Source organism: Nilaparvata lugens, chromosome 4 (genome assembly GCF_014356525.2).
Source record: "Nilaparvata lugens isolate BPH chromosome 4, ASM1435652v1, whole genome shotgun sequence".
In the NCBI taxonomy this organism is placed as follows: Eukaryota; Metazoa; Arthropoda; class Insecta; order Hemiptera; family Delphacidae; genus Nilaparvata; species Nilaparvata lugens.
The window spans coordinates 72,344,615-72,355,427 of NC_052507.1; the positions used below are offsets into that span (position 1 = coordinate 72,344,615).

General features: G+C 32.0%; 1 protein-coding gene across 6 annotated transcripts in view; it reads left to right on the forward strand.

Moving 5' to 3' along the window:
• LOC111049085 (putative sodium-dependent multivitamin transporter) overlaps nucleotides 1–3,180 on the forward strand; it is a 28,812-nt gene extending 25,632 nt beyond the window's left edge. For 3 of the 6 annotated variants that reach the window (XM_039426369.1, XM_039426368.1, XM_039426370.1), the window contains exon 12: nucleotides 1,991–3,180. In XM_039426369.1, coding sequence (XP_039282303.1) covers nucleotides 1,991–2,053 — 63 coding nt within the window. In that variant the 3' untranslated portion in view covers nucleotides 2,054–3,180. Of the gene's footprint in view, nucleotides 1–994; nucleotides 1,101–1,990 lie in introns of all 6 variants that reach the window. The other 3 variants (XR_005571118.1, XR_005571117.1, XM_039426367.1) reach the window with 3 other exon arrangements.
• The last annotated feature ends 7,633 nt before the right edge of the window (nucleotides 3,181–10,813 follow it).

Consider the following 10,813-nt stretch of genomic DNA (forward strand, 5'->3'; position numbering starts at 1 on the left):
ATCACTTAACCCTTTTTACCAAACAATATGTTGCATGCTGCAGTACGAATATTGAAGTGTGTAAAAAGTCATCCTATTGAAGTTTCCCCATAAATGTGTGTAAATAAAATTCATTCCATTCAATCATAAAAGATATTTCAAAAACATATCGATTTTTTTTTGAGTTGATTTGTAAGTTGGGTATCCAAATTATTATTGCAAAATATGTTTTCTTATTATAGTCAGTCAAATGGTAGTTTTTCAGGAAACAGCCCCGAAAGAATTTTTCTTGACGGTTCTATATGTATTTTGGGGCGCTGAATTCGAATCTGAAATTTTCTGACACGCCAGAGGGCGGCTTCACCCCCAAAACCCCTAAAATTTAGGGCTTTTTTAAATTGTTCCATTCAATCTCGAAAACTTCGAGTTTGAGAACAATTATTTTCAACAAAATAAAAGATAATAAAATTTCCAATAAATTGAGTGGTCGCGCAGGATTCTGGCATTTTTTGTTCCGGAGCTACGATTTTTCAAAAAAGGGATATTTTCTAAGGGGTTTTCAAAACTATGCAAACCTACCACTTCTACCCTATACAACTTGGATATTTTTCTAGTATAGATGAAAAACCACACATCACGTAAAAGAACAATTAATTCCGAACAGGATTCCTTGGGAATTTTCGAATTTAGTAGTGGTGGGAGGGGGAATACACCCAAAAATAGAAAATCATGTCCTACAGCCAAAATACAAATTTTTCATTATAATAACTTTTCAAGGCCTTCCTAACAAAAAATACATATTTCGGATTCGAATTCAGCGCCCCAAAATAGATATAGAACCGTTTAGAAAAATTCTTTCGGGGCTGTTTCCTGAAAAACGACCATTCAATTCAATTGACTGAACTATTAGTAAAATTCACTGTTTAGAAACTTTAATCGCGGTACGTTCTATAGATAAATTTATCATTCTATAACCTCCAGAATGCACGATATTTACATCAATCTCATTTTCCAGAATAAATTCAGTGGAAATGTGAACTAAAATTCATCGAAACTCATTAATTATTCGATTGTTCCCATCATCCTGCATGCTTGGTCTGTAAATATGGCACTTTGGGAAGGTTTGTATCACATTTTAAAATAATGCATGGTCTGGGTTTATTTGATTCAAACTTTGATTTCACAACGTGCAACTAATATAACTGATTGATGAATTGGAAAACCCTACTCTACTTCATGAAAGATGGAGGAATTTAATCAATTATTAATTTGACTTTTTCAATTCATTTTTCCATTGTGAAACCATTGGTAAATTGAAATACTTCATGACAGATGAAGGATTTTTTTAGCCTAATTTTATCTTTCTATAGTCTTGTTCTTGTAAAAAAACCTTGTGTCTTCTGAACTTTTTAGAAATAGAAAATTATTGTTGAACCTAATGAGTTTATCGCAGTTTTCACATTAGTTCGTTTCTTGTGTGCATGTATTTTTCTTTGCTTTATCTATTCGAAAAATGTAAATATTTGCAAAAGTTTCGTTTATTTTTTTTGACAATTAAGCAACAAAACTAAAATTAATTGATTGTTTAAGAAAATATTAAAAATACTGAAAACCACGTTCTTATTAGGCTACATCCTCAAAAACCTTGGAACATTTTGATCTTGGTTTTCATATTTCAAATTATTATCAATGAATAATAACATAGCCACATCTAATACAAGGCCCCGGCCTACGATATTGCAACGTCGCAGTGTAGGCCTAGAATCTAATACATGATTGGTGAAAAAGATTTTAAAAAATACCAGCTGATCTTTTTCACCAATCATGACGTATTAGATTGTAGGCCTACACTGCGACGTTGCAATATCGTAGGCCGCGGCCTTGTATTAGAGGTGGCTATGATAATAATCGTTGATACAAGCTTTCTAATAAGTAGTTATGAATGAAAGGAAGCTACTGTTTGTCAAAGGAAAATACCTTCAGTTGAAGAAATCTATTTCTTTTTTTTCAGATACTCTCAAATAACATAAATGGAGGAAAAGAAAAAGATGATACTGAAACTTGTCTTCTGTGAACATCATCATTATCATAATCATCAATATTTAAAAAGGCTATTGTTTCTAAGAAATGATAATAAAGGTGCAAGGTTCGCTTTACATTAAAGTTACCATTGTCTTCCATTTTTTAAATAATATATTTATTTTATACTACATACGGTATATATTATGTATGTGTAGATTATTGATTATACATTTCAACTATTATCGTAATGTCTAAAGAAAATGCGACTATTTATTATAGGATTTACTTGTTGTGATGTTTTAACCAAATTTGATATTTATGATTGAGTTGAGCCCTGACTACTCATGCTAAAAATATTGTTCATCTATGGTACTCTAATATTAGGAAGCTAATCTTCCAATGTTTATTATGAAATTGACAAAAATATATTATTTATTTATTTATTTGTTTCTAGTTGTAGTTACTATTTTCAAAAATAATAAGGCTGAATTGATACAGTGTGAAGAACCGCTTGTGTTGTTCAAATTATTTATTTTTTTAATAAATTGACTTATTTATTTCTATTTATCGCAGCCAAATGTTAATTCAGTACTTTATTAGTAGCCTACTTTATTTTAAGCAGTTCTATCCATTTTTCTAATTATATAGTAGTAATTTTTCATTTTTCAAAATATGAATAAAACCTGCACATTTTATAAGAGCACTAAGCTTTGTGTTGGCGCAAACCACATGTTAATTGACCCAATATTAGACTTCCATTAGTTTTGAAAAAGTTTCATGTTTACTGGTGCTTTTCAATAAGAATAGTTTATGTGTTTGTTGAGTTTGTTCGTTTTTGTTCAATTCAATTGTTATGCTACTGCTACTTGTATTTTGTGATAATGGGGAACTAAAACCTCCTGTTAAGTAAACATTTAAAAAAGGTGGTGAAAGGTTGATTGAATGAAGAGTTTTGGAAGATTTTTAATTATATTTTTAATAGAATTCAATTGAAATTTCATTCAATGACAATTCATCAATTGAAATTTTTAAGAGTTCTGTGTATTGCAATATATTTAGGTGTAAGGCTGGTCACACACCGATTAGTCAAGACAAGACTAGTCACGTTTAGTCACAATACTTCACATAGTTGCTTATGGAGTCATGTCTAATTGCAATGACTAATCAGTGTGAGTTGCGTCATAATCAACAATGTGAAGTATTGTGACTAAACGTGAATAGTCTTGTCTTGACTAATCGGTGTGTGACTAGCCTTAGGGTGGGCACACACCAGTTAGTCAAGACAAGACTAGTCACGATTAGTCACAATACTTCACATAGTACTTATGAAGCAACACACACCGATTAGTCATTGCAATTAGACATGTCTTCATAAGCAACTATGTGAATTATTGTGACTAAAAGTGTCTGTTTTTTCTTGACTAACTGGTGTGGGCCTAGCCTAGGCTAGGGTGGGCACACACCAGTGTGTTGCTTCATAAGCAACTATGTGAAATATTGTGACTAATCGTGACTAGTCTTGTCTTGACTAACTAGTGTGTGTCCACCCTAGCCTAGCCTAAGAGTTGTAAAAGAAAACCAATAGTGGGTAAGTTATTTATTATTTGTATTTTAGTTTGATTCGAACATACAGTTCAATGCTGTATAAGTTGTGTATGTTTCTTACCGTACCGTAGTTATACATTCCCAATTTTGTTTTTTTTTCAATTAAGTGCAGTACAATATCATATTCTATTCAAATGTTTGACAGTGGGTAGCCTACATCCGTTATTAGAAATTAAGTATCGAAGTAATTTAATGATTGGTGATAGAATGGTATTATTTCATATTTAGAAGAGATTAAAGTGATATTGTTAACAAAACTGTTTAAAAGAATTTAATATAGTTGAAAACCTTAAATCCTTGATGAACATTCTTCAACGTAATTTAGACTACCATTGTTAATTGTTATTCTCTCTTCCAATGTAATTATAAGAGTGTATTTTGTTTAGAGAGCAAAAGTGGTTTGCTATGAAGTGAGAGTGAGAGTAGGATAGAAAATATTAAAATTCTTTTCTCGCTTTGTTCTCAGACTTCCCTGTGCTCAATTTAATATAACTGTATAAGGAATTGAAGCACTTCTCACATATATCAGGAAACACGAAAGAGAACTAATCATTAATATTCAACATATCAATAGAAAAGAGAAACAACTATCTCTCTACTCCGTGACATAAATATCAAACCCTGCATAGTTTGCTATGAAGAGTGAGAGTAGGATAGAAAGTATTAAAATGCTATTCTCGCTTTGTTTTCAGACTTCCCTGTGCTCAATTTAATATAACTGTATAGGGAACTGAAGCACTTCTCACATCAGGAAACACAAAATAGAACTACTCATTAATATTCAACATATCAATAGATATGTTCAAAAAAAAACTATCTCTCTACTCCGTCACAAATATCAACTCCTGTACAGTATAGAAATAATCATGGTTATTCAACACCTCAATACTCAATTGTATAATGGAATAGAACGCAGGTCACCTCACTATATAGTGAGGTCCACGTTATAATGACAGTGAAGAAAGATAGGAGAACAACGTGGCTAATCCTCTGTCTTGGTCAAGACGATAGCTGATACAGGTTTATTGATGTAATATTAACTGTTCATTCTCGTTAAAAATAATAATGAAATGAAATAATGATTTTATTTATCAGAAAAACTCATAATACAATACACAAATAAGCAATTAAAAGTTAATATTAATGAATCCTTCTGATTAAATTACACATATGCAAAGCTTTAAAGCTTGGCCGCATATGAGAGTATCTACAAAAAATAATCCTTTTGATAACAGTTCATTACCAATTAAAAACATTTTTCAATAATAAAAATAAATAATCAATTATAGTTTATTAAACAATAAATGATAGGTATTTTTTAATAATTTCATAATTAATTTTTATAACTGAGATGAATTATTTTGTTAATTATTAATTCTACATTGTTAAAAGACGATCTGGCAAAAGAGCAAAGCGAGAAAGAGATAGCGCTATCTGCTTTGTTGAATGATGGACAAAGATAGCAATACCATTGCTAATCAAACACTGCCATTATAACGTGGACCTCACTATAACACAGATCTTTCATAGAAATTTGCCAAATGACACCAGGAAGGCTGAGAGTTGCAGCGATGTGGTGTATAAAAGGAGGTTGGTGAAATGGCTCATTATTGGCATAGGTTGAGCTGGAGCAGCTTTTACTCTATTATAAGCTTGACAAAGCAATTCTGGAATTTTTGTTATTTATGAATCGCCACAGTCTTGGGTTCTCTAGATCTTTTTTCATACTGCTATAGAAGATTTTCTATCAATCCAAAAAATTGTTTTCTCTTAGTTGAAGAAATGTAAGCTATCTCTTCAAATGTTGCTAAAGAATTACTCAAATGTGTGGTCGTTAATGTGCAGAAGAATGAGATAATAAATTTTATTTTTTCTTATCAACAGCAAGATTACCTTATAAGGTTTACTCAGATTTTTAGGTTCTCATTTTATACAATATAACAAACTTTGCTGAGATCTCAGAAAAGTAGGTACAGATTATTTTTTTGATAAGTCAACTGGTTAAAAAGTCAAAATTAAAAGTAAAATTTACACAAGATTTAGAATAGAAACTACATTTTATATCTCACATATCTACTTGTTCACTATTTTAAAATCAATATGAAGTTCTATCCTTGAACCAATATCAATATTTTATCACGTTCTCCTAGTTTTCAAATCTTGCCGCTTTTTCTATCAGGAGGACCTCCATGTTTTCCTTGATTCAAGCTGGTGCTGCCACCTACAGACGAAAATCAGAACCAAATTAGCTGTCTGCTAGATCATGCGCGTTTCATTCAATTTGCCGTGCTGCTCGATTTGCAAAAACATGCATAACCTTCGGTTTCGTTCAAATTTCGTGCAATTTTCCAATCGATGGTATTATTATTTTTGTAAACGGTATTCTATATCAACGCGTGATTGTGTGTAGAGATATTTCAAGTATAAATCAGTGTCAAGTGGTATTGGAAGTATTGAGATATTGGAAGTCAATTTGGTGAGTGTGAAAATCGAATTTATTTTGAATTTAGGTTAGGCCGGGGCTCATGCATAGACAGGATTGGCATTGCTCCTCTGGTCTGTTGATGTTTTGTAATTTTGTTTTCATTTTGACAACAAATTGTAAATTAAACTTTTAGTGCCGGTTGCACAAAAGCCGGTTAAATTTTAATCGTGATTAATTACCAATTAGAGATGCATTTTTTTGAAAAAATATCTTTAATTTGTTCTCCTGAAATTAATCACAATTGAAATTTAACCATTTTGTATGCAATGAGGCCTTACTAGATTGAATTCATCTTATTCTATAAATGTACGGGGCCACTTGCAATGAATATACCTTTATTATTTATGGCTTTGTATAGCACATAACTTGATTTTATGTTATTTTTCTTGTCAAAGTGTTACATTATTATATTCCTTTTTGAAATCAGGCTCACTGTTGTTACCGGTATCTACTATCCTTTTTTCACCTCTCGTTTTATAAAAAGTTTCAGATTTACGTACCTATCGCCGATAATGTTGCATTCTTGTATTTTTTTAGGGTAAGGTAGGATATTAGCTATCGTTCTATTATAGGAACTACGGTTTTTTTTATAAAAGCAGACACATGCCTATGGTAGGTACAGTACCACAGGGGTGCACAACCCCCCTTATGACAAATAATGTAAACATATATTTTTAATGAGGTAGAAGAATAGTATGTTCATGTATATTTTTCTTTTAGCCCTATATTCTAATAAGTTTTTCCAAATTTTCTTTTTTGTCTCTTGGATAGTTGTAGCACTTTCTAAAACTAGGGAATTTAAAAAAAAATATATCTTATATCTGCACAAAAAATCTGGCTATTCGAATAACATTATTGATCAATTGATTGAGATGTTATTCAACATTATAATACAATAATTGTATTAAAGTAATAATAGAGTAAAGTTTATTTACTCAGCTATTTTGAATTATTTAGAAATGTTTAATTTCGTCAAGGAAAAACGTTTCCAATTATAGAAATAAGAAGATAAAAACTGGGACTATTGTTATAAAAACTGCGACTACGCCCCGTTTTGGAAAGCTAATTTTCTGACTGCAGCTGTTTAAAGTCTAGAACTTAGCTAAATCCCGGCCCTTAGTTTCTCCTAAATCATCAAGTAAAGTAAGTAAAAAATCCTGAAGCGTTTGGGACGGTTTAGAGTCCTGATCACATGAGCAGGAAAATATTGAACTCTCTCCCACCTTTTATATTTAAGATTGACTCTGATGAAGTTTTGTTGAAGATTAAGTTGAAGGACTGGCTGATCGAAAAATCCTTTTACAGTGTAATGGAACTTTTTGAATTGAGACATTTTTAAATGTCTAAGAAATTATTTCACCTAGAATATAGCAAAATATTGTTGCTGGGATAAAGTTAACATCCTCGCAAACATATCCATTGCTTTTTCTATCAACGGGGATGTTTAGTATGTGAGACGAATGTATAATAAAAAGCCATAAGAAGGATAGTAAAGAGGTGGGAGATGCTGGGAATTGCCAAGGGTGGATTTGCCAATAGCTGTAAAAGAAAGGAAATAAAAGGGGACCGATGAAATTGTAGCTGTAAACGGCATGGTAAAAGCCGTTCTGTTCTATTTACAGTGCAGTTGGCTTTGCATTGATGATAGATCCATTTTTATTTTTCTCCCTGTTTCTACTTCTTTTCTTTCTTTTCCCGTCTACTTGGTTTCAGTTAGTTCATCCCACATTGATGTTTAGCATAGCTTACTGCTTATTCGGAAGTTGGCGGACATTTTTATTGTCGGCACGTCTTCACAATAACTGCGACAACCGAGATGTCCTCATCCGGAAATTCTTTTCTCTTTTTACTTTCTCTCTTCATTTTCATTCTGTATTTCTGCCTCCTCTAATTTATTTCTCCTCTCCATCTACCTCTTCTTTTGCTTTTTCTTCTTTAATTTTTTCGTCGTTCTATCACTCCATCTTCCTATTCCTCTATTTTTTATTTTTATTTTCCCACTTGGTCCAATTATTTTACTATTTTTACACATTCTCAATTCCTTCTTCCGTTCTTGGACTTTTCGATCATATGATCTTCCTTTTCAGTTATCCCCTTGGTTAACCATTTTTTCTTCTCCTCCACTTTTCCTTAAATTTTCTTCAAGTTAAACAATCCTTTTGAATCATAATTTGCCATCTTTTTATGGTGCTCTGTAGCCTTCCCTCATTTCTTCCAAGTCTCTTCTATTTGTCCTTTTTCTCCCTTTCATTTTGTATCAATTTATTATTGTGAAATGACGCCATCCATCCCACAAGTGTGGGTAATGGATGAAGAAGAAGGTATATAAGGTATTTGTTGTTGGTTATCCATCTTGTTTCCACTATTATTATTACTATTAAATTTTTTAAAACTTCAAATTGAAAAAACACTCACATTCGTTGATGAAGCGACGTCCGTTTCGTGCTGGTATTGCACATTTTCAAGCCAAACAGAAACTGAAGTTTATAAGGTTATGAGGGTGAAATTTGGTGGGGGTGGAGGGGAGTTTTGGTGGTTAATGGAGGAGGATTTAAATGAGTTTGTCAAACAGGGTGTGGGAGATAAAGTTGATTTGGTCATTTAGAATATTGTTTGGCTGTGTTTGTCCTAGAACAGTTAGAAATATACAAACACACCAAACAACAGCCAGACAATATTCTAAATGACCAAATCAACTTTTCCTCCCACACCCTGTTTGACAAACTCATTTAAATCCTCCTCCATTAGCCACCAAAACTCCCCTCCACCCCCACCAAATTTCACCCTCATAACCTTAAACACTTCAGTTTCTGTTTGGCTTGAAAATGTGCGATACCAGCACGAAACGGACATCGCCACATCAACGAATGTGAGTGTTTTTTCACTTTAAAGTTTTACAAAATTTAATAGTAATATATAAGGTATTATTTTCGTATTATGATAGGAATTATAAAGATATTATTATTGTCTGCATATCGTGTAAAATACATCAAAAAAGTCTGTATTATTTTCATTAAATATTTCCCTGCTGCCTTCCAATTTCTTCGTTTTCTATCATATTTTCCAATCTACATCATTCATGCTATTGTTTATGTTTTCCCTCTTCAATTTCCTGATTTCCCTTAATTTTTTTCATTTTTCACAAACTTGTCCTTTCTCTCATAACTTTTCAGTTACTCTTTGACATTTCCTACTTTCTTCTCCTGTGTCTTCTCTTTGCATCGTTTTTCCACTTTATTTTCTAACTTCCAACTTCCCAACTCTATTCCATCCTTCCTCCTCAATTCATGAACTTTTCTTCCCCACCCAACTTTCCGTTTCTATTGTTTTAGCTTTAGTTTTCACCCCCATTCTACTTTTTCTCTTCGCCCGTCCCTTTTTCTACCAACCTCTCCATTCACCAAGTTCTCCTCCTTTTCCTTCGCCGTGCCATTCCTAATCCCAGATATCTCTCTATCCTTGTTTTCTCTTTGTTTTCAGTTCAATTGTTGGACGAAGACGTTGTCTGTAATTATGAGGAGAATAGTTTTAAATACATCCCCTTCCTTTTCTTTTCCAACTCATGCATTGTAATTTCGATCGGTTTTTCTTCTTTTTCCTGCGATCTTTGGTGTTTCATTCTTTGTTCTGCGGTGGAATTTACATAGCTGATGAGTAGTTGACTGCAGATCTTTCTATCCCTGTTGTTTCAAGACTTGTGGGCGATTTTCTTTTTACGAACAGCTCTGATATTGGTTTCTCATTCTAACAGAACATTTCTTTGTTTTATTTATGAAGTATTCCACTGACAAAACCTTTGTGAAATTATCACGTGTACATAGGTTGAGGTTTAAAATATATTTGTCTTCTAATATAATGATAAATCATCATAATTGTCATAATTTTTTGTTACAAGAATCGAAGGGACGTGAATAGAATGATGAAGAATGAAACATGAAGGTTGTCCCTCCTCAACGTATAATCAAGCTAGCCCTAATGTTTGGGGAACTAGATGTACCAACCCGTTATATAGATTAAAAACTTCAAATATTGGAATTCTCAATTTCTCTTATGTGAAAAGAGTATTATCAAATTCACTAGAATCAAAAGTACACACTTGTAAAATTGAAACTCAGCTTTGAATCAATTAGACAATTGTGAAATATTTTGTGTTTTGATTGCCAATTAAGAGCTAATAACTTCAAATCAAGTTATAATGAAAAAATGATATCGTTTCACTGAGTCTATTGTTCTCTGAAAACTTCATCAATTAGATAATTGTGAAATATTTTGTGTTTTGATTGCCAATTAAGAGCTAATAACTTCAAATAAAGTTATAATGAAAAAATGATATCGTTTCACTGAGTCTATTGTTCTCTGAAGACTTCATCAATTAGACAATTGTGAAATATTTTGTGTTTTGATTGCCAATTTAGGAGCCAATAACTTCAAATCAAGTTATAATGAAAAAATGATATCGTTTCACTGAGTCTATTGTTCTCTGAAAACTTCATCAATTAGATAATTGTGAAATATTTTGTGTTTTGATTGCCAATTAAGAGCTAATAACTTCAAATAAAGTTATAATGAAAAAATGATATCGTTTCACTGAGTCTATTGTTCTCTGAAGACTTCATCAATTAGACAATTGTGAAATATTTTGTGTTTTGATTGCCAATTTAGGAGCCAATAACTTCAAATCAAGTTATAATGGAAAAATGATATCGTTTCACCGAGTCTATT